Below are 24625 nucleotides of genomic sequence, written 5' to 3'. Positions count from 1 at the left end.
ACCACCCTAACCACTAGGCCACTCCTCCACTTAAAGAGACCTCAGTATTCCTTGTCTACTAATTCACCAACCGCTCACAATCACACAATACACTCATGTGTATCTAATCACTCTCACCATTCCTTTTAATCAGTGTGTTTTTAACTATCACATATAAAAAACTCAAAATTTCTTCACATGTGGTATTTAGTATACATTTAGAATGAACCTCAATTTCACACCATAAGTTATAAAAACGCATAGCAGTCCATGTCCTCCATGAATCACTGACAATCGCATTTTCAAAACAGTGATAGAGATGATAGAAATCCCAACAACACTGATGCGGAAGATAATGCTCTCCTTTCTCCGCTGCATTAGCTACATCCTGGTAAAATTGTAGCGTTGAGCTAGAGACAGGCTGCTGAGGAAACCACCAATACGTTAGCTCTTAATATGTTCTTAACACATCCTGGTCCTCAATGCGAGACCGCATTTCGCCAAATTCCTCCTCAGGAGAACCAAATCACGCAGTCTGTAAACACATATATATATACCAAATCCCAGTTTTAACAGATCTACCCATTGAATAAACAACTCTTCCTATTACTTTACATACAATCTAATAATCAATAGTTGGCAACTTACTCATGGGACTGCCCTCCAAGCCAGAGCAACTGGAAGTGACGTCCGAACGTACTCCCATACAGAACCTCGCCCAAATTAAATACCCATTCAAAGCCCCGCCCCTGAACATGCGTCATCTGACACTACAACCATTCTGCTTCAAGGTTTAAACTCCAAGGAGCTATAGTATTCTATCTGTCTGTCCTACCCTTACCCCTTGTTGTCCTGTCTATCCTGAACCCTGCTTCTGCCTAGCTAGTGTGTATACCCTGAGTGTATATCCTGATCCCTGGTTCTGCCTAGCTAGTGTGTACATCCTGAGTGTATATCCTGAATCCTGTTTCTGCCTAGCTAGTGTGTTTATCCTGAGTGTATTCCTTGCCCCTGCTCCTGCCAAGCCTTGTGTACGTCTTATCTCCTTAGTCTGTCTGTTTCTGGCTTAGTGGCTGCGTGCAGCTCTCAGACTTAGTCTTGTGCCATGCCCAGCCTCCCTCGTGTATCCCAGACCCAGGGTGGGTCCTCTGGATCTTCAGTTCCTGCCTTATCCTGCAAGTCCTGCCGGCCACCCGCACTCCGGAGCTCAACTCCGGAGGAACGGTGGTCAAGTGCAGGTGAAGTTGTTCCTGTTCTGCCTGTTATAGTTGCATGCCTCAGTACTACTCCAGTCCAGAGTTCCAATCCTGCTCTTCTGTGTATCCAGTTCCAGAGTGGTCTTGCCTGCCGCTCCTCGGCAGTGGCCCAAGGGCTCACGTATTCCGGTTCTGCCTTGAGGACTCGACAATTATTATTTTTTTTTTATATCTGTTTATTGGCATAACATTGAGCATACATAATCATCAAAGTCAACAGGCTTATTACAAAACTCAAACATGTACAGTTCTAGAATGAAAAAATGCCAAACGTACATATTTTATTTTCCCCCCCCCCCCTCCCCATGTCTACTCCATCCTCCTAAACCCTAATCTCCCCTCCCCCCTCCCTCAACAATTCAGTATTCTACTTTTTGCAGTGGGAGTGAGCGTGTCCCAGAACGGCGACCAGATTTTACAAAATTGGTCTCCTCTGGTGGAAGCCAAATCGTTAATCCCTCGTCTCTCTAACGAGCAGCACTGCATCATTGCACATCGCCAATGTAATGTGCAGGGGGCCTCCTGGCTAAGCCACAGCTGCAAAATAGTTCTTTTACCCATCAGCACTGATCTCTTCAAAAACGCCTGCAGTCCTTCCGGTTTATGCCCACTTATCAGGAAGGTATCAAATAGTTGTCCAGGAGTGGGCTTCCAACGCACCTTCCACATGGCCGAGATTTGTTGACCCAGGGCCAGCCAGAATGCTGATACTACGTGACAGTGCCAGAACATGTGGCCCAGGGAGGCCCCCCCCCCCATGGCACATTTGGGACAATCATCAGTCTCTCTCAAAGATGCTTTAAAGGCCCTATGAGGCGAAATGTGCAGTCGAAAAATGAATTTATAGTTCAATTCCCACCAGGCTGCATTCGCAGTCACTTTATAAATAGATTTTAGGCAGCTCGTTGTTTGTTGCGACTCCACTCGCCACTTTAATTCCTGGCTCCATAAATCACAAATAGGAGTGGTATCGAGTGGTTCCAGAGAGTCTCGTAAACAGCTGTGAAAGTATTTCAATGAAGTTCTATGTTGTGCCTCCAAGTCCAGTAACTCATCTTGTCTCTCCCAAACACCCTGCCTCAGGGAATTTGCAGGCAGGGACTGAATATAATGTTTCATTTGAAAATAAGCGAACTTGTCACCTTGCTCAAGAGCAAATTCCTCACATAAGGCCTGAAAGGGTTTGATGGTCCCCTGCTCTGTCACTACCTGAAACAGATAGTGGATCCCCCGGGCAGCCCATCTCCTCAACAAACGGGAAGATTCTCCCTCCGGAAATGCCGGGTTACCCCGAATCGGCAATAGGGGCGTCACCGAGTTGCTCCACTTGTGTGTCTTGCAGAGCCATTGCCACGTTCTGCGCAGGGGAAGTATTATATATTTGTAGGGTCCCAGTGGAATTAGCTGATCAGAGGGTGCATGTAGCCAATACGAAAAGTGTAAAGGTCCCATCAGCGTGGTTTCGATCCTTGTACATGAGAAAAATTCAGTAGATCAGAACCAGTCTGATATGTGTCGTAAACAACTTGCTATAGAAAGGAGTTTTAAATCCAACAGCCCCAATCCCCCCTTCTCTTTTGGCCCCAATGCGTGCTCTCTTCCCCTTCCATAAGAACCCGTTAAGCTGTCTCTGAAGCCATTTGTCCTCTTTATAGCCCGAGGACTCGACAATTATTAAGCTACCTCTACACTGACGTAGCTCCTGGACCACTCCTCATGAAATGTATGTACCCCATACCATGAAAAGATGCCAAAAATACCAAATAAGCAATCAGAGATACTGGGTACGCTGTAGATACCGGGGTAGCTGAGGTTAGCACGTAAAGGTGTGGCCGTATCAGTGTGCAAAGAGAGAGAGAAGGGAAATCTTTACTACAGTAGAGTTCTGATAACTGTTCCAGTCATGCAAGAACTGCTTGGCCAGGCAAGCAGTAAGAGAGAATGAAATAAAATATGCCCCATTGGAAACCTAGCTGAGCCCACAGTTTCTAATAGGATGGAAAAAACCAGCCTTGAATCTGAACCTTCAGGCTGAAAGGCCAGCCACCTTCCTGAATAAAACTAGTTTGATGTAAACAGTACACACAGAGCAAATGTCACCAGGGCAGCACAGAGGGTGCAGGATTACCATGGAAACCGAGAGAAACCTGAGAGGCCTGCACTAACCTCAAAATGTAACATTTCTCACAGAAACATGGAGTCAACAGCCCTAAGCCTGACTAACAAAACAAACTGTACTGCCATGCAGGGGGAAGAGGGAAAGAGTGGAAAACCTTGAGTAGGATCCCTAATCCTGATCCCTTTCTCCCTTCCATTAATGATGTACACACACCCTGAACCTCCTCAATGAGGGTCCAGAAATATTCTTAGTGTAAATCACCTAGTGAAGCACAGGCATCTCTACCTGAAGGCTTCCAGATAGTCAGTACTTTCCAAGCTGCAGCTTAAGGCTCTCGCTGTCACAGAACAGCTGCAGGGGTCTCATGGGTCTTGACCTCACCCCTGGAAAGCTGTGGGAGACCCACAGGAGTCTGGAAACCTCCCCAGGCCTCCTTTCTTAGAAGCCCTTAAATATCAAATATGAAGAAACTGGGAGTGATCCACCCCAGTTCCCCAGTCACATTTCTGAAAAGCCTACATATGAAACTGCCTGAATTGCAAGCAAATCAGGCCCCAGGGGAGCGCTGGCGCTTCAGCATTGCCATGTGGCACGGCAAGAAAGATGGTGCCCTCAAGCGAGCATGCACACCCAAAAAAACAACTGCCCTGTGCCTGGCAAAATGAGCCGGGAAGGAGCACATCGCTCTACGGAGTTGGTCTGTACAGTGGATCTCCAGCATGGGAAACTGCAGCAGCCCAGTGGCTCCCACACTGGCAGCCGCTTTTGCTCTGCCCCACTGGCGCAGATAGGATAATGACTAATCACCCCCTCGGGAATCGCTGTTGCATGCCAAGCTGGTCCTTACACCATTCAGCCGGTACTGCAAACTGGCATAAGCTTGCCATACTGGACAAATCAAACTGAGGAGATTTTTTTTTTTTTAAACGGTGCTCAAACGGCATTTTTTTTTTAAAGGCATGAGAAGACGCCGGAGCAAAAGAAACCTCAGTCTCCTTTTAAAGTCAGTAGAGTAAGAACCACAAACCCCCATCAGGCAGAGATGAGGGGTTGATAGGGGAGGAAGGAAAGAACCTGGCACCACCAGGTGTGCACCCAAGTCCCAGGACCGGGACACCTCAGACCGCAGAAGCTCAACTAGACTCAGGGGACCAGGCCAGGAGCAAATCAATCCAGAGCTGAACAGACATGACCATCCACCTGCTAGATAGAGAGAATGCTGAAGTTAAGGTAACTGCACATGACCACATAGAGAGAACTTCAGAGGTTTACTATATCTCCACCTGCTGGTAGAGGGACATAACCCACAAGTCTCTGGATTGATCTCTGGGACGCTATGGAAGAGGATATTAGCGGTATACAAGCATTGATTTGAACTGAAGCCATGGTTTGAAAAATTATGTATTTCAATAGAGGAAAAAATATTTTCTCCTATTTTCCTAGTTCTCTGTTCGCAAATATTTATAGATTTGTAGACGGCAGATTTTCAAAGCTACAACCCAAACTTAAGAGAATAAGAAACCGAAGATTCTAAAAGTGAATGAAGGACACCTCTGCTATTTGATGATATGTTCTCTTTTTCTCTAAACACTAAAAAAAAAAAAAAAAATAGCTCTGGGAATTGTGATAAGGATAGTAGCCTTTGCCCCTGAAACAGAGGGTTCAGTGGGTGTCAGCACTTACCTTGGGTTTGTTGCTCCGTTGCAGGACATCCAGGAGATGCCGACGAAAACCTTCCAACTGAGAGAGACCAATTCTGGGAGCAGAACAGAGTAGCAGGAGAAAAAGAAAAGGAGCAAACTTACACAAAGAACCCTGGCAACAGTGAATGCAAAATGCTTGAATTATTTGATATCTGGAGATTCTTATCCAGATTTGGGTGGCGTAATCAGGAGACAACTAGTGCAATAAAATTCAGACTTTTGCAGAGCCAATTTGTTCAAACAATGTTTGTGTGCTCTATGGGATAATTATATAAAACCTCTTCGCACAAAAAATGTTTCATTTGAAGAAACAAATGCTTACAAAGTGAAGACTGGGAAGAGATGAGATAGAGTTACAATGCATTCTTATTTTGGGGGCAATTTTATAATGGGTTGACTGGATCAAACTAGCCAGAATACACCTATCTGGAGCCTATTTTATAAAGAAACAGACACCTATGTATATTTATAAAATACTAGCACAACCCTTGCAGAAATTATAGATAGTTGCACTCATGTACATCTACACAAGCTTAAGAGCAGGTGTAAATGAAAAGGTGTACAATACATTGCAAATATTTTATAAATTATGTGTATAAATTGTTACTCTACAGGTTCTCCTCCCAAATTTCACCCCTACACTGAATGTGCATATAAGAATGTGCAACCTTGCCATCATACGTACTTTCACAAGTGGGGTAATTTTAAAAGAACCATTACATGTGTGCATATTGGCATATGCAAAATGACTTTACAAAATTACTCCCTTTAGGTACAAAAAATTATAATGTATATGCCAGTGGCACAGCCAGACTGACAATTTTGTGCAGGCCTGAGCCCAAAATGATTTTTGCCCCCCCCTCCCCCACTCTCCACCCCCTCCCAGTCCCCCCACCCCCAGCAACCTTCCCCAAACTCAAAATATAAATACTTTAGGTAGTGGGGATCCCTAAGTCCCACCAACTGATGACCTCCTTCTCTGGAAGCCAGAACACATACCAAGCTTGGCAGTGTATCCCTGAGCCACAGCCGGCAACCCACACACGCTCAGTTTTCATTCATGTGAGAAAACTGGGCATGTGAAGCATGCTGGCAGTGGCTAAAGGGACATTGCTGCCAACTGCCAAGATTGGTAGAGGTTCTGGCTGCTGGAGGAGGTAGTCTTCAGCTGGTAGGGTTTAGAGATCCCCACCAGCCACAGCAAAGGTGTGCCTCAGCTGGGTGGGTCCCTGCTCACCCTGGCCCACCTATAACTATGCCTCTGATTTGTGAATATCTGTGCAAACAAGAGGAAACGTTATGCCTGCCTCAGTATAGATGTAACTGTGCAAAAGAGAATTTGGAAGACAACTATATAAAAAAATATAGACATATGTGCCTTCACAAAATTTATTAAGGTAAAGAAACGTTAATCCACAAAACGTTTACATTTCCAACAAAAATACAAAATAAGAATGCAACTCTCCATAACCCTTCAATAAAGTATCTCTTGAAAAATGGCAAAGTAACAAAAATGCAGCAAAACTGCCTGGGTAAAGGAGACATCATCCAAGAAGTATACATACAACATCTAACACATATTAGATTTGTTGCTCTTAGCCTAGGGTGTACTGCAGCTAGGAAAGAGATAAATTGAACAAATGAAATAATAAATAAATCAAACAAAGTTTTAAACATTAATTACCCTGACAAAAAACTCAGAATGAGGATACATGCTTGTTGAGAGCCCTCAGTCCTGTTACCTTATGGGTTTTCAAAAAGCACTTTACTAAAAGCTTGTGAAGAACTAGATTTATTGTGTTTTAAAAATCCTTTGAAATTTAAAAAAATTCCATAGATGTCTGAAGTTGCATAAGGACATCAATAATGCTCATTCTTAAACAATACTAATACAAAGCTGAGATACACCACTACAGAGGGACAGCATAAATAGTACAAAAAAGATTAAGATGGGAAGGAGTGGTAAATAAGAACTCAAAACAAAGGATGTGTGAAGTGCTATCAGTAATTGCCACAGTGGAAGATTTCTGTACTTGCCTGGGGACAAGGTCTTTACCGAGAACAACTGAGGTCACAAACTCTTTGGAATATTCCATAGCATCCTCACTGCAAGAGAAACAAAACCAAAGTAGCAATAAAGGGCATTCTGTTTCCTTGTAAATGCATATTACCTACCAAGAATTTTTACAGATCCTGTTTCAGTGAAAAAGTATTTATCTGAAAGACAGAGTTAAGATTGGCCTAGTTTTGTAGGCTATAATTAAGCTGACTGTTGTGTGTAAACAGATCTAGAAGTGCAGCAGATTATTATGGGAATTAGTTTCCCTTATTTCTAACTTTTGCAATAAAGGTTCTTGTTAGTATCTGCATTCTCCCCATTAAAGCGGGCTTTAAATGGCTTTATGATTTACGTATGGTGACAAGTTATTTTTGTTTTCTTCTAGTAGAGAGCTGTGGTAGCCATGTTAGTCCACTTTTAAAGGTAATCAATAGAAATAAAACAAAATAAAACATGAAAAAAAAAATAAGAAGATACCTTTTTTATTGGACATAACAATACATTTCTTGATTAGCTTTCAAAGGTTGCCCTTCTTTGTCAGATCGGAAATAAGCAAATGTTGGTAGATGACAGTATATATAAGTGAAACATCAAAGCATTCCAGTGACAGTCTAACAGGATGGGGGTGGATAGGTGAGAGACAGGAAGAGGGACAGGGAGATATGCATGGAGACAGGAGAGCACCCTTCGAAAGCTAATCAAGAAATGTATTAAGTTATGTCCAATAAAAAAGGTATCATCTTATTTTCTTTCCATGTTTTATTTTGTTTTATTTCTATTGTTTTCTTCTAGAAAAAGGTTTGTAATAATGGCAGGATCGTCTTGCTTTTGTGAAGTACAAATGCAATTTTAAAAAAGGGCATGCTGTACCTCAAGGAGATGAATGCATCTCATTTTTCTTATGCTCACATTACAACCCTGATCACAGAGGCAACACACATCAACAGGGGCAAGTGAGTTCTTGCATGGTCTCTCTCCATTTGCATACATTTGAACAAGCAGCAGCTGCTGTATGAAGAGGTGGTATAGGTTCTTAGGCTGATGTCTATGTCTTCTCATTTATATGTAGGGGTTGAGAAATACAGAATCTACATCTGCTAGACTGAGATGGAGGATTCACTTTCCTTTCTCCTATGAGGATGACAAGCTACGTTCCCCTTCTTTCTACTTCTTCAGTGAGTAGATTGCAGTCAATATGATAACAGAAGACATTCAGAGGCCAGGAAACAAGAACTTGACTGATATTAAAGTTGGTCATTCTAACTAACTACCATTTCCATGATGTAATCACCATTAATGGAGATAAATGATGTAATGATAAAGCATACCTGGACTTTCTAGTGATGGTACTTACCTGAGCAGTCCCCCAGGTGGTGAATAAGCATAGCACTTTAAGGACGGGTACTGTGGGCGCAAGAGGAAGGAAAGTATGGCAGCTGTTCCTGCACCTAATGAGTGTCCCACCACGATTAGGCCATAGTGTTTAGTTCCTCTTCCCTATCAAACAAATAGGAGTACAGCTGTCTGAAAATCTGCAACAACATTTTCATCTTGACTGACCTTGCTAGCTGCATCTTCTTCACAAACCTTCTAATGTCATAGCAAAATTACTCACTGCATCTTTTATATAGCTCTTCCATCCACACTGCAAAAAGTACTAACCACATCACTTTCAATGATTTTATAATGAGAATGGAAACATTTGACTTGCCATTCTATCAACCCTTCTTTTTCTCAATATAAACTTGAGAACTACTACTACTACTTAACATTTCTAGAACTGTGATGTAAAAGGGAAAAGTCGGTACAGGCAAACATACATAGAAACACAGAACATGACAGCAAATAAAGAATACAAGGTCTATTTAATCTGCCCAATTCTCTATGCTTATCCCAAAATTCTTGAAACCTGTTAATATTTTTGCCATCGTTTCAGTGAAAAAATATTCTAACATTACTCCTTGATCTACTTTCATTTAACCTCATGATTTCTGGTTATAAAATTTATTTTCACCCACAGTACTCACACTTCAACTCTATAATCAAGTTTACATACAAAGTAAAATTTATTCACTTACATTATGTGGATATGTACATACTTCTCATATATATTTTTGTTACATTTGTACCCCGCGCTTTCCCACTCATGGCAGGCTCAATGCAGCTTACATGGGGCAATGGAGGGTTAAGTGACTTGCCCAGAGTCACAAGGAGCTGCCTGTGCCTGAAGTAGGAATTGAACTCAGTTCCTCAAGAACAATGTCCACCACCCTAACCACTAGGCCACTCCTCCACTTAAAGAGACCTCAGTATTCCTTGTCTACTAATTCACCAACCGCTCACAATCACACAATACACTCATGTGTATCTAATCACTCTCACCATTCCTTTTAATCAGTGTGTTTTTAACTATCACATATAAAAAACTCAAAATTTCTTCACATGTGGTATTTAGTATACATTTAGAATGAACCTCAATTTCACACCATAAGTTATAAAAACGCATAGCAGTCCATGTCCTCCATGAATCACTGACAATCGCATTTTCAAAACAGTGATAGAGATGATAGAAATCCCAACAACACTGATGCGGAAGATAATGCTCTCCTTTCTCCACTGCATTAGCTACATCCTGGTAAAATTGTAGCGTTGAGCTAGAGACAGGCTGCTGAGGAAACCACCAATACGTTAGCTCTTAATATGTTCTTAACACATCCTGGTCCTCAATGCGAGACCGCATTTCGCCAAATTCCTCCTCAGGAGAACCAAATCACGCAGTCTGTAAACACATATATACCAAATCCCAGTTTTAACAGATCTACTCATTGAATAAACAACTCTTCCTATTACTTTACATAAAATCTAATAATCAACAGTTGGCAACTTACTCATGGGACTGCCCTCCAAGCCAGAGCAACTGGAAGTGACGTCCGAACGTACTCCCATACAGAACCTCGCCCAAATTAAATACCCATTCAAAGCCCCGCCCCTGAACATGCGTCATCTGACACTACAACCATTCTGCTTCAAGGTTTAAACTCCAAGGAGCTATAGTATTCTATCTGTCTGTCCTACCCTTACCCCTTGTTTGTCCTGTCTGTCCTGAATTAGATTGTAAGCTCTTTTGAGCAGGGACTGTCTTTTCTTCATGTTCAATTGTGAAGCGCTGCGTACGACTAGTAGCGCTGTAGAAATCATTTGTAGTAGTAGTAGTAGTATTCCACTGGAATATATAACGTTGCTCTATATTAAATAATAGGCTACTCACATCTTCTCCCCGAGTAGGTGGAGAAATTTGTATTAGAACCAAACTTACTATTACTACAAATCATTTCTATAGTGCTACCAGTTGTACGCAGCGCTTCACAATTGAACATGAAGAAAAGACAGTCCCTGCTCTAAAGAGCTTACAATCTAAATCAGGACAGACAGACAGGACAAATAAGGGATAAGGGTAGGACAGACAGATAGGACACATAGGGAAAAGGGACTACTGAAGACAGGAAGACAAGATAAGGTTACGAGCAGGTGACAAGTTAGGAATTAAAAGCAGCATCAAACAGGTAGGCCTTTAGTCCGGATTTGAATGCGGCCAGGGATGGAGCTTGATGTAATGGCTCAGGAAGTCTATTCCAGGCATAAGGTGCGGCGAGATAAAAGGAACGGAGTCTGGAGTTAGCGATGGAGGAGAAGGGTGCAATTAAGAGAGATATGCCTAGTGAACGGATTTCTTGGGAAGGAGTGTAGGGAGAGATGAGGGTGGAGAGGTAGTGAGGGGCAGCAGAGTGAATGCACTTATAAGTTAATAGCTTGAATTGTATACAGAAATGAATAGGGAGCCAGTGAAGTGACTTCCGAAGAGGGCTGATATGGGCATAGCGACTTTGGCGAAATATTAATCGTGCAGCAGAATTTTGAACAGATTGAAGAGGAGAGAGATGGCTGAGTGGAAGACCTGTGAGAAGCAAGTTGCAGTAGTCCAAGCGAGAGGTGATGAGTGTGGATGAGGGTTCTGGCAGCGTGCTCAGAAAGGAGAGGGTGAATTTTGGCAATATTATAGAGGAAGAAACAACAGGTTTTAGCAATCTGTTGAATATGTGCAGAGAAGCAGAGGGAGGAGTCGAAGATGACCCCAAGGTTACGAGCAGATGAGACAGGAAGAATGAGCGTGTTGTCGACAGAAATAGAGGGTGGGGGAAGGGGAGAGGTTGGTTTAGGTGGGAAGATAAGGAACTCAGTTTTGGACATATTGAGCTTCAGGTGGCGGTGAGACATCCAGGCAGCAATGTCAGACAGGCAGGCAGATATCTTGGCCTGGATTTCTGTCGAGATTTCCGGTGTGGAGAGGTAGATCTGGGAGTCATCAGCGTAAAGGTGATATTGAAAACTGTGGGCTGAGATCAGAGCACCAAGGGAGGAAGTATAGATGGAGAAAAGGAGAGGCCCTAGGACAGATCCTTGATGTACACCCACTGAGAGCGGGATAGAGGAAGAGGATCCACCAGAGTATACACTAAAAGTACGCTGAGAGAGATAAGAAGAAAACCAGGAAAGAGCAGAGTTCTGAAATCCAAGTGAGGACAGTGTGCCAAGGAGTAGGCTGTGATCAACAGTGTCAAAAGCAGTAGAAAGATCAAGAAGGATGAAGATAGAGTAGAGCCCTTTGGATTTAGCCAGGAATAGGTCATTGGAGACTTTAGCAAGTGCTGTTTCAGTTGAATGAAGGGGGCGAAAGCCAGATTGGAGTGGATCAAGAATAGCTTGAGAAGAAAGAAAGTCAAGGTAGCGACGGTGGACAGCACATTCTAGTATCTTGGATAAGAAAGGGAGGAGGGAGATGGGGCGATAGTTGGAAGGAGAGGTAGGGTCCAGAGAAAGTTTTTTGAGGAGTGGGGTGACTACGGCATGTTTGAAGGCATCAGGGACAGTTGCAGTGGAAAGTGACAGATTGAGGATATGACAGATGAAACGGGTGACAGCAGGAGAGATAGTGTTGAGTAGATGAGTGGGGATAGGGTCAGTGGGGCAGGTGGTTAGTTTTGAGGATGAAAGAAGAAGTAAAGTTTCTTCTTCAGTGATTTTGGAAAAGGAAGAAAAGGAGGCAGGGCTAAGAGGGTTCAGAGAGTGGACTAAGGGAAGAGGGGGTGGAGGAGAGCTGGTTGCGAATTCAAGTTTAATCTTGTGAACCTTATCGTGAAAGTAATCAGCCAAAGTCTGGGGAGAAAGTGAAGGGGGAGTTGGAGGAGAAGGCACTTTGAGGAGAGAGTTTAGCGTGGCAAAGAGACGTAGAGTGTTCGAACCAATAGAGTTAGTCAATTGGATATAATAATCCTGTTTGGCAAGTTGGAGAGCAGATTGGAAGGAGGTCAGCAAGAATTTGAAGTGTATGAAGTCAGCATGGGCACGAGATTTAAGCCAAAGGCGTTCAGCAGAGCAGGCATAAGAGCGTAGGTAGCGGATAGTAGGGGTCAGCCAAGGCTGTGGTTTGGTACGTTTTACAGGACGAGACATGGGAGAAGCAAGAGTGTCCAGAGTAGATGACAGAATAGTATTATAGGAAGAGACAGCCTCATTGATGGATTTGGTTGATATAGCAATAGAGAAAAGATTAGAGATACTGGAGGACAGGGTAGAAGGGTTAATAGCCTGTAGATTCCTAAACATGTTGGTAAGAGTAAAACAGGACTGAGGAGGAGGGTGTCTAAATGGGAAAGTTAAAAGATGATGGTCAGATAGGGGAACAGTTGAGGCAAGGAAATTGGAGGGTGAGCAGTTGGAGAAGAATACAAGATTAAGACAGTGGCCATTCTGGTGAGTAGGGGCGGTGGAGCACAGTTGAAGATTGAAGGAGGATGTTAAGGCAAGAAATTGAGAAGTATAAGAGTTAGAAGGGTCATTAACATGAAAGTTAAAATCCCCAAGAATAAGGAAAGAAGATGAAGGTTCAAGAAAGAAGGAGAGCCAGGCATCAAAGTCAGTGAGAAAGGAAGAGGGGGATTTAGCAGGGGGTCGATAAATGACTGCTACCCAGAGAGGTAGAGGAGCGAATAGATGGATCAAGTGGACTTCGAAGGAAGAAAAGCAGTGAGACTGAGGTGGAAGAATGGGTTGAAATTTACAGGAGGGTGAGAGTAGTAGCCCGACACCACCTCCGCAGCCAACTGAGCGAGGAGTATGGGAGAAGAGATAACCTCCATGACATAGGGCCACAACTGAAGCAGAGTCTTCAGGGTAAATCCAGGTTTCAGTTAGGGCGAGCAGATGAAGGGTATGAGAGATAAAGAGATCATGGATGTAGGAGAGTTTGTTGCAGACAGAGCGGGCGTTCCATAGAGCACAAGAGAAGGGCAGAGAAGAAGGGGGGGGTGGAGAGGAATAGAAATAAGATTGGAGGTATCACGGAAAGGCCTGCACGAATAGGATGAGGGCTGATGTGGGGGACCAGGATTGGGATTAATGGCACCAGCGGAGAGCAGGAGAAGGAGAGAAGGAGAGGTATGACGACAGCGACGAAGGTGAGATGTATTCAGGTAAAAAGGTGGGGGGTGAATGGACGGAAGAAAGTGTTGAAGGTTGAGAGCTGTGAAGAAGGGGGTGGAAAAAAATAGTGAGGAGAGGGATAGAGAGGTGATGAATACAGAGGGAAGACAATGTGTTCCTACGGTGGGAAGTGGTTTCATAAGGAGAAACAGATTGGGAAGGGATAGTGCCAAGAAGAGCAGGTATACAGGAGCCATAAGAATAGCAGATTATGGTACAGAAATGCTCAGAATAACCTGAAGGGGGTGGAGGTTCAGTTAGGCTCAGCGCGATTAGGAGGGGGATGGTATAGGCATTAGAGGTAATAGCCAATAATACAAGATAATACAATTCAGGGTAATGCATATGCAGTAGTAGAACAGCCAATAATAGTAGACAGATAGCTAGACAGTTAGCTAACAGTCACAAACAGAGTTGAGGCAGCAAGGCTGGAGGCTGGAACAAAGGAGTAGAGGTTGCAGGAATGGATTTTAAGCTGCAGGCTGGAGCAGATGGAGCAGGCTGGAATAGAGAGTGCAGTCTGGAACAGAGGGTGCAGGCTGGAACTGATGAGGGTGCAGGCTGGAACGGATGATGCAGGCTGGAGCAGACGAAGCAGGTTGGAATGGATGAAACAGGCTGGAGCAGAGAGAGCAGGCCGGAACAGAGGGTGCAGGCTGGAACAGAGGGTGCAGGCTGGAATAGGGGGTGCAGGCTGGAATAGGGGGTGCAGGCTGGAAGAGGAGGGTGCAGGCTGCAATAAGGGGTGCAGGTTGGAACAGAGGGTGCAGGCTGAACGGATGATGCAGGCTGGGTGATGCAGTGAAGAACTGAGTTGTCTAGATTCAGGTGTGTTGTCTGGGTCGCGGTCGGTAGATCAAGGGTGTGAGCCAAGGGATCTTACTGCAATCTCAGCTCTGGCCAGGACCGTTAAAGCTAGCTGTTTCTGTGACTCACTAGTCGGCGGTCGTCTTTTTTCGATGCAATTGAACCTTCAGTAGTAAGGTTCCTCTGATGCTCAGCCGATGGACTGGAGACAGGATGTTTTACGAAACACTACTACATCGTAGCTGCTTCACCAACCCACTCCAGTTTCGGACATGCTGCGAGTGCGCGCTCCTCTGCAGCTCAGAGACATCCACGGAGCCTATGGCAGATATTTGCAGGCTAAAGAAAGATCTCCGATCAGAGCTGCAGAGGACCAAAGCTTTACGTGGACCCTCAAAAGAACATCGGTTGATGCACAGTATTGGTGCTCCCGCCTCTGATGCGAGTCCGGAGAAGGCGCCAACTCTGGAGCCACGCTGCAGCTAAGGGCCAGATAGAAGTCGGCTCAGACGTTCGACCGTTTGGGAAGGACTGCCGTAGGAAGTCACAGATGATCTCGTTACTCGAGGGCGGTGGAGGTCTGGTTGGCGGGTTGCACCGTGGCCACGAGGCAGTCGGGAGCAGTGCCACAATGTCAAAGCGACCGTACAGGAGCCTGTGGGATGTCCCCGGAGTGTCTGGCTCCAAGCACAACCGTGTTCCAATCGGGGTCTCCGGTTACTGATCATCAATCACCGGAGCAGCAGTAGCTCTCTGACCTTTCTGTTGGCTATCTACACTTTCACTTTTTGATTATCGTTCATATTAGCTGAAAACTGGTCACAATAAAAACTATATCTTCTATTTGTTTTAATCAGGTCGGCCGTGATCTGTCGCTGATTACTTACAGCGACTCGAGCACGTGGCGTTAATCCGTGTGTCGGCCAGCTGGCAAGTCATTTCTGTTCTGTTCTATTAACTTAAGGATGGTTTGATGGATTAGATGAATGGGATTAATGTTGCTTGATATATTTTCACATTTTTCATCCAATTTCGTCCGATTGTTCAGTTAACTTTTCAGCTAAATGTTATCGGAGCTTGCTGTAACGTGTGCTCTTAGGCGGCGGCCACCTTGAAACTTCTAAGATCTTCCACTCGATGTTTATACTCAGCCCAGAGGGAAACTAAAGGGGCTTCCATTTTTAAATTTCGCAGATTGCTGATATGTTCAGCCATCCTATTTTTTTAGTTTCCTTATAGTGTGCCCTGTATAGTACTTTTTGCATGGACACATAATGCAGTATATGATCCGCTCTTTGTTACAACTGGTAACAGATTGTAAATAAAAATACCTATTAGTTCCTGGGATCAAAACAGCATTTATAGTGATGGCATATCTACAGTACACACACCCACCACAAGGGGAGTGATGACCATCATACCTATATAAAGTAGGTCTTTTTAACAGTTCGCCTAAATTTGATTTCCTACGGTATGCCATCCTGGGGTGCTCTTTAAACACCCAATGTACTCCTAACACATGCCAGTATTTATGAATAACATGTCCAATTTCTGGGGCCTGGTGGAAAAATGGAAGAACACAAGCTAAAGGTTTGGCCACTGACGTCTGTTTTGGAGATAACAACCATGATCTATGAGCGTACCTTGCTCTCTTGTACGCCCTCTTCAAAATATGCATAGGATACCCACGCTGCCTGAACCTTTCGGTCATATCTCGAGCCTGGATTTTAAAATCTTCAAGAGACGAACACAAATGTCTCAATCTCAAGAATTGCCTGATAGGAACACCCTTCCTTAATGCAATATGATGATGGCTCGAATAATGTAAAAGGGTGTTCCTGTCGGTAGGCTTCTGAAAAATTGACGTGGACTGAACACCGGTCACTGATCTATTAATTTTTATATCCAAAAATTCGATCTCCCATTTGGATACAAGTGAGGTTGTAAGCTCTTTCGAGCAGGGACTGTCCTTTTTGTTAAATTGTACAGCGCTGCGTAACCCTAGTAGCGCTTTAGAAATGTTAAGTAGTAGTAGTAGTAGAAGATGTGAGTAGCCTATTATTTAATATAGAGCAACGTTATATATTCCAGTGGAATACTATAGCTCCTTGGGGTTTAAACCTTGAAGTAGAATGGTTGTAGTGTCAGATGACGCATGTTCAGGGGCGGGGCTTTGAATGGGTATTTAATTTGGGCGAGGTTCTGTATGGGAGTACGTTCGGACATCACTTCCGGTTGTTCTGGCTTGGAGGGCAGTCCCATGGGTAAGTTGCCAACTATTGATTGAGTATTATATTGTATGTAAAGTAATAAGAAGAGTTGTTTATTCGATGGGTAGATCTGTTAAAACTGGGATTTGGTATATATGTGTTTCCAGACTGCGTGATTTGGTTCTCCTGAGGAAGAATTTGGCAAAATGCGTTCTCGCATTGAGGACCAGGATGTGTTAAGAACATATTAAGAGCTGACGTATTGGTGGTTTCCTCAGCAGCCTGTCTGTAGCTCACTATAAGTTTACCAGGAAGTAACTAATGCAGCGGAGAAAGGAGAACATTATCTCCCGCATCAGTGTTGTTGGGATTTCTAGCATCTCTATCACTGTTTTGAAAATGCGATTGTCAGTGATTCATGGAGGACATGGACTGCTATGCGTTTTTATAACTTATGGTGTGAAATTGAGGTTCATTCTAAATGTATACTAAATACCACATGTGAAGAAATTTTGAGTTTTTTTATATGTGATAGTTAAAAACACACTGATTAAAAGGAATGGTGAGCGTGATTAGATACACATGAGTGTATTGTGTGATTGTGAGTGGTTGGTGAACTAGTATTTATTTATTTATTGCATTTGTATCCCACATTTTCCCACCTTTTTGCGGGTTCAGTGTGACTTACAATATGAGTTAAATGTTGGAAATACAATTTGTTACAGATTGGTTATGGATTACATTTTGCAGAGTTATGCGAAACAATTGAAGTGTCGTTAAGGAATGTAACAATGGAGCACAAACATTGAAACATTGGAAGGAAACAATGGGAGCTTAGAGGGCGATAAAAAGGCATAAAGACATATGATATATATCTTTCTGTGATTAAAGGTATGAATGATGTGATATTACGGGAATGAGAGTTCAGAGGTGAATGTATGATGCATTCGTGAACAGTAGGTGTGGACTTTATGTGTTTTGGTTCTTTCCGTAAATCTTTTCGAAAAGATGGGTCTTCAATGATCTGCGGAAGGAAGCTTGCTCGTTGATTGTTCTTAAGTTGCGTGGCAGTGTATTCCAATACTGCGTACTCATGTGAGAAAAGGTTGATGCATGTAGCGCTTTGTATTTCACGCCTTTGCAATTGGGGAAGTGGAGGTTTAGGAAGGTTCGGGATGATCTTTTGGCGTTTCTGGGTGGTAAGTCTATTAACTCAGACATGTAGGCTGGGGCTTCGCCGTGAATGATTTTGTGGACTAATGTGCATACTTTAAAAGTGATGCGTTCCTTTAGTGGAAGCCAGTGCAGTTTCTCTCGTAATGGTTTTGCACTCTCATATTTTGGCTTTCCAAAGATGAGTCTGGCTGCTGTATTCTGGGCTGTTTGAAGTTTTCTCAGTGTTTGTTCTTTGCAACCTGCGTATAGTGAGTTGCAGTAATCCAGATGGCTGAGCACGAGGGATTGCACTAGGCTGCGAAAGACGGATCTTGGGAAGTATGGTCTTATCCTTTTCAGTTTCCACATGCTGTAGAACATCTTTTTAGTTGTGTTGTTAGCATGAGTTTCGAGCGTTAGGTGGCGGTCGATAGTGATTCCAAGGATTTTTAGCGTTTCTGAGATTTGAAGGTTCAGGTTTGGTGTGTTTATAGCTGTGAATTCTTTTGTGTTGTATTGGTAGGTGAGTATTAGGCATTGAGTTTTTTCTGCATTTAATTTCAGATGGAATGCATCTGCCCATGTGTTCATGATGTGTAGACTTTGATTGATTTTGTTGAAGATTTCGTTAATGTCTTGTTTGAAGGGGATGTATATTGTCACATCATCAGCATATATATATGGGTTGAGGTTATGGTTTGATAGGAGTTTTGCCAGAGGGATCATCATTAGGTTGAAGATGGTTGGTGAGAGAGGTGATCCTTGTGGTACTCCACATTCAGGTGTCCATGCCTTAGACCTGGTCGAATTTGATGTGACTTGATACGAAAGTTGGTTTAGGAGCCCTTCGAACCAATTCAGGACATTTCCTCCAATGCCAAAGTATTCGAGTATGTGTAATAGGATTCCGTGGTCAACCATATCGAAGGCACTTGACATGTCAAATTGTAGGAGGAGTATATTGTTGCCAGTTGCAATTATTTGTTTAAATCTAGTCATAAGGGTGACTAATACTGTTTCTGTGCTATAATTCGACCGGAATCCTGATTGGGCGTCATGCAGTATTGAGTGTTTGTTTAGATAGTTTGTAAGTTGTTTGGTTACCATTCCTTCAGTTATTTTGGTTATTAGTGGTATGGAGGCTACTGGCCTGTAGTTGGTTATTTCACTCGTGCATTTCTTTGTATCTTTAGGAATTGGGGTGAGTAAGATTTTTCCTTTTTCTTTTGGGAAGAGTCCGTTCTGTAGCATGAAGTTCACAAGGCTCGTTAGGTCTATTATGAATTGTTGAGGAGCAGATTTCATGAGGTTATTTGGGCACGTGTCTAGTTTGCAGTGGGATCTGGCATATCTTTTGAGAGTTTCAGAGATAAGATCTTCTGATAGTATTTCGAATTTGGTCCATGTTCTGTCTGCAGGATATGTTCCTTCTTCTGGGTCAAGACAATCTAAAAGTGTGGCGTACTCAATAGGGCTTGCAGGTATTTTGAGTCGTAGTTGTATAATTTTCTCCTCGAAGTATTTCGCAAGGTTGTCCACATCTGGTACATCTTTGCCGTTGTTTGTAGCTGGTGTGGTGTCAAACAGTTTGTTCACAAGGTTGAAGAGTTTATGTGTGTCTTTGTAGTTTGGTCCTATTATTGTTTTGTAATGTAGTCTTTTGGTCTGTTTTATGGTGTATTTGTATTTTCTCCGAAGTAATTTCCATGCGTTTAGTGTTTGTTCGTCTTTCTTTTTGTTCCATTCTCGTTCTAGTTTCCTGACTTGTGTTTTAAGTGTTTTAGTAGACAAGGAATACTGAAGTCTCTTTGAGATATATGAGAAGTTTTGAATATAGAAATGAGAAAAGAAAGACGGAAGTCCAAAAGACAGCCGGCATGGTTGAAAAGTGAGGTGAAGGAAGCTATTAGGGCTAAAAGAAACGCCTTCAGAAAATGAAAGAAGGAACCATCTGAAAATAACAAGAATCAGCATAAGGAGTGTCAAAGCAAATGCAAGGCGCAGATAAAGAAGGCCAAGAGGGATTATGAAAAAAAGATAGCAGTAGAGGCAAAAAAACATAGCAAAAAAGTTTTTCGGTATAGTAAAAGCAGGAAGCCGGCAAAAGAATCGGTTAGGCCGCTGGATGACTGAGGGATAAAAGGGGCGATCAAGGAAGATAAAGATGTAGCGGAGAGATTGAATGAATTCTTTGCTTCGGTCTTCACCGAGGAAGATTTGGGTGGGATACCGGTGTCAGAAATGGTATTTCAAGCGGACGAGTCGGAGAAACTTACTGACTTCTGGAGGACGTAATGGGGCAGTTCAGCAAACTGAAGAGTAGCAAATCTCCTGGACCGGATGGTATTCATCCTAGAGTACTGATAGAACTGAAAAATGAGCTTACGGAGCTACTGTTAGTGATATGCAATTTATCCTTAAAATCGAGTGTGGTACCGGAAGATTGGAGGGTGGCCAATGTAATGTCGATTTTTAAAAAAGGTTCCAGGGGAGATCCAGGAAATTATAGACCGGTGAGTATGACGTTGGTGCCGGGAAAAATGGTAGAGACTATTATCAAAAACAAAATTACAGAGCACATCCAAGGACATGGATTACTGAGACCAAGTCAGCACGGCTTTTGTGTGGGGAAATCTTGCCTGACCAATTTACTTCAATTCTTTGAAGGAGTAAACAAACATGTGGACAAAGGGGAGCCGGTTGATATCGTGTATCTGGATTTTCAAAAGGCGTTTGACAAGGTACCTCATGAAAGGCTACAGAGGACATTGGAGGGTCATGGGATGGGAAGAAATGTCCTACTGTGGATTAAAAACTGGTTGAAGGATAGGAAACAGAGAGTAGGGTTAAATGGGCAGTATTCACAATGGAGAAGGGTAGTTAGTGGGGTTCCTCAGGGGTCTGTGCTAGGACCGCTGCTTTTTAATATATTTATAAATGATTTAGAGATGGGAGTAACTAGCGAGGTAATTAAATTTGTTGGTGACACAAAGTTATTCAAAGTCATTAACTCGCGACAGGATTGTGAAAAATTACAGAAGGACCTTACAAGACTGGGAGACTGGGCGGCTAAATGGCAGATGACGTTTAATGTGAGCAAGTGCAAGCTGATGCATGTGGGGAAAAAAGAACCCGAATTATAGCTAAGTCATGCAAGGTTCCACGTTAGGAGTTACGGACCAAGAAAAGGATCTGGGTGTCGTCGTCGATAATACACTGAAACCTTCTGCTCAGTGTGCTGCTGCGGCTAGGAAAGCGAATAGAATGTTGGGTATTATTAGGAAAGGTATGGAAAACAGGTGTGAGGATGTTATAATTCCATTGTATAGCTCCATGGTGCGACCGCACCTTGATGGTTGTTCCCAGGTTCCTGGCTCTCAGTCACCTCGCTCCCCCGGTGGCTTACTGATGGCTTACCGTTTCCCATGTTCCAGAAGATATGCTGGTCCGGTCCGGTCCGGATCTTCCAGCCTTCCAGATTGTTTTGGGAGTTTTTTTGGAACTAAGCAGTACCCTTACCTGGTGAACTCCCTTGTATGCTGCCTTTATTAACCACCTGGGAAGGTGTCTAGTTTGCCTTGCAACAGAGGTCCTCAGAGGAGTTTTCCTTTGGTGAGAGTTTGCTGCAGTGCTGCTGTGCTTTTTCCTGATTGTGGCTTTGACCCTGCTTGTCTCCTGGTTTATTTCCTCTGTCTGCTGCCCGCCCAGACCTGGCTTGTTTTCTGGTTTATTCTGCTGCTTGCTGCCTTCTTGGAACCCCGGTGTGCTTTCTGGAAGTTTCCTGCTGTTCGCCAGCCGGCTGCTGTTTCCTGCAGTTCTGCCTTCCAGCCTTGTCCGGTAAGTCCTGTCAGCCGCCTGCACCCAGGGGCTCAACTCCTGAGGAACGGCGGTCAAGTACAGGTGAAGTTTGGGCTGAATTGCTGTCCTCTTTGCTCCAGCTTGAGTTGCCTCGGCTGCAGTCTTCGCCTGGTAGTTCCTGTCCTGGGTTTGCTGGTATGTCTGTCCTGCCTTGTCTGTGTTTGGGTGATTCTCCTGCCGCTGCCGCCCCTTGGCAGTGGCCCAAGGGCTCACTAACCCTGAGATTCCGGGAGAGACGTGACACTTGAGTATTGTGTTCAATTCTGGTCGCCGCATCTCAAGAAAGATATAGTAGAATTGGAAAAGGTGCAGCGAAAGGCGACTAAAATGATAGCGGGGATGGGACAACTTCTCTATGAAGAAAGACTAAGGAGGCTAGGGCTTTTCAGTTTGGAGAAGAGACGGCTGAGGGGAGACATGATAGAGGTATATAAAATAATGAGTGGAGTGGAACGTCTGTTCACGCTTTCCAAAAATACTAGGACTAGGGGGCATGCGATGAAACTACAGTGTAGTAAATTTAAAACAAATTTGAGAAACATTTTCTTCACCCAACGCATAATTAAACTCTGGAATTCGTTGCCGGAGAACGTGGTGAAGGCGGTTAGCTTAGCAGAGTTTAAAAAGGGGTTAGACGGTTTCCTAAAGAACAAGTCCATAAACCACTATTAAATGGACTTGGGAAAAATCCACAATTCCAGGAATAACATGTATAGAATGTTTGTACGTTTGGGAAGCTCGCCAGGTGCCCTTGGCCTGGATTGGCTGCTGTCGTGGACAGGATGCTGGGCTCGATGGACCCTTGGTCTTTTCCCAGTGTGGCATTACTTATCCACATAATGTAACTGAATAAATTTTACTTTGTATGTAAACTTGATCATAGAGTTGAAGTGTGAATACTGTGGGTGGAAATTAGGAATATTTGTACTCTAGAAGGTATTATTTACCCCGGTAACTATATAAAATTTATTTACCAATAAAAATATTTGTTTCTTGTGATTACTTATATCTTTGGAGGATGTGAATGTCTATTGTACGACTTTTGGTGCAGGCTCATCTTCTCTAGACTGCATCTCTTTATTGTTTTGGAGGAAAGCCATCCAAAATCAGATCTAATACTCTAGGATAAAGTCTCTCAAATGTGACAGCAGAAAAAATTAGGACATGAGGGTCATTTTCAATATGACGTCCAAATCCAATTTGGGACATTTTGCAAAAAAACATCCAAAAATCCTATATCAAATATGATCATTTTCAAACCAGAAAAACGCCTATCTTTTTGTTTTGAAAAGCATCCTATTTTGGTCCGATCAAGATGGCGTCCGTGTGAGGTGGTGCTGCTCTGAGGTCTTGGAACGCCAAGCTCCACTCACCAGCGTCTTTCTTTCTTTCACCCTGAATAATGGTGAAAAGAAAGGGGAAGATCAGGGCTAAAGCCGCTGCAAGCCCCGGTGGAAACCTGACGCTGCGACAGCCGACCTTGGAAGCGATCGGCCTTCAGGCATCTAGAGCCCTGACCCCAGCCCAGGTTGGGTCCCCGGAACAATTTGGGGACCTTAGCTTGGAGGCGGTATCTCTAAGCCCGCCATCCTTGACTGCCCCGCCGAGACCGCGCGGAGAAGCAGGAACGACGGAAGAACCTCAAGCGGAAGCAGTTGAGGTTAGCAGCGGCCCCGTCGGGTACTCGACCCCGGAAAGATTAACAGGGCGGGAGGTATTGAATCCTCGCCCTCCCCCATCCAGGTGGCTCTGTTAATGGGACTCGGTATGAGAACTAAACCGGCAGTTGTCACTTTGGAGGCCCTCTGGGACGCGATCCAGTCTATCAATGCGTCACTACTTCATATTACAAATTCCCTTACTTCTGAAGTGAAGGATCTAAAAATGCAGCATCAAGTTGTGGAATCAAAACTCAAGGAGCAGAAAGGAAAATGTGAGTCAAATTCAAATGAAATAAAAAAGATACAAACTATTAGGCATATAGATAGCTGGGTGGCTGGTGGACGTGAGGATCGCCTGGTGACTTGCCTGCCTGGTGCGAAGGTGGCGGACCTCACGTGTCACCTAGATAGGATTCTAGATAGTGCTGGGGAGGAGTCCGCTGTCTTGGTACATGTGGGTACCAATGACATAGGAAAATGTGGGAGAGAGGTTCTGGAAGCAAAATTTAGGCTCTTAGGTAGAAAGCTGAAATCCAGATCCTCCAGGGTAGCATTTTCTGAAATGCTACCTGTGCCACGCGCAGGGCCCAAGAGACAGGCAGAGCTCCAGAGTCTCAATGCGTGGATGAGACGATGGTGCAGGGAGGAGGGCTTTAGATTTGTTAGGAACTGGGCAACATTCTGGGGAAGGGGGAGCCTATTCCGAAAGGATGGGCTCCATCTTAACCAGAGTGGGACCAGGCTGCTGGCATCGGCGTTTAAGAAGGAGATAGAGCAGCTTTTAAACTAGAAATGGGGGGAAGGCCGACAGTCGCTCAAAAGAGCATGGTTCGGGATAAGGTATCTTTCAAAGATATCACCATAACAGGGAAGATAGAGTATCCTGATAGTGAGGTTGCAAAAGAGATTGTAGTAGATCGGGTATCTTTAAATAACAATAAAAATCAGACAAAAGATTGCCAATTAATACTGTCAAGTACTAAGCATGATGTACTTAGGAACAACAAACATAGTTTGAAATGTCTATATGCGAATGCCAGGAGCCTAAGAAATAAGATGGGGGAGTTAGAATATATTGCACTAAATGAAAAATTAGATATAATAGGCATCTCTGAGACCTGGTGGAAGGAGGATAACCAGTGGGACACTGTCATACCGGGGTACAAATTATATCGTAGTGATAGGGTGAATCGGATTGGTGGAGGGGTAGCATTGTATATTAACGAGAGCCTTGAATCAAATAGACTGAAAATTCTGCAGGAAACAAAACACTCCTTG

General features: G+C 43.7%; 1 protein-coding gene across 1 annotated transcript in view; it reads right to left on the bottom strand.

The window, feature by feature from the left end:
- Window positions 1-24625, bottom strand: part of DAGLA (diacylglycerol lipase alpha) — a 311785-nt gene that overhangs the window by 109052 nt on the left and 178108 nt on the right. The window contains 3 exon segments of the mRNA XM_030201172.1: window positions 5038-5110; window positions 7095-7163; window positions 8471-8613. Of these exon segments, the coding sequence (XP_030057032.1) occupies window positions 5038-5110; window positions 7095-7163; window positions 8471-8613 (285 nt within the window).

Source organism: Microcaecilia unicolor, chromosome 4 (genome assembly GCF_901765095.1).
Source record: "Microcaecilia unicolor chromosome 4, aMicUni1.1, whole genome shotgun sequence".
Classification (NCBI taxonomy): Eukaryota; Metazoa; Chordata; class Amphibia; order Gymnophiona; family Siphonopidae; genus Microcaecilia; species Microcaecilia unicolor.
The sequence above is the reverse complement of the archived record's forward strand: the minus strand, read 5'-3'. Positions and strand labels throughout refer to the sequence as shown.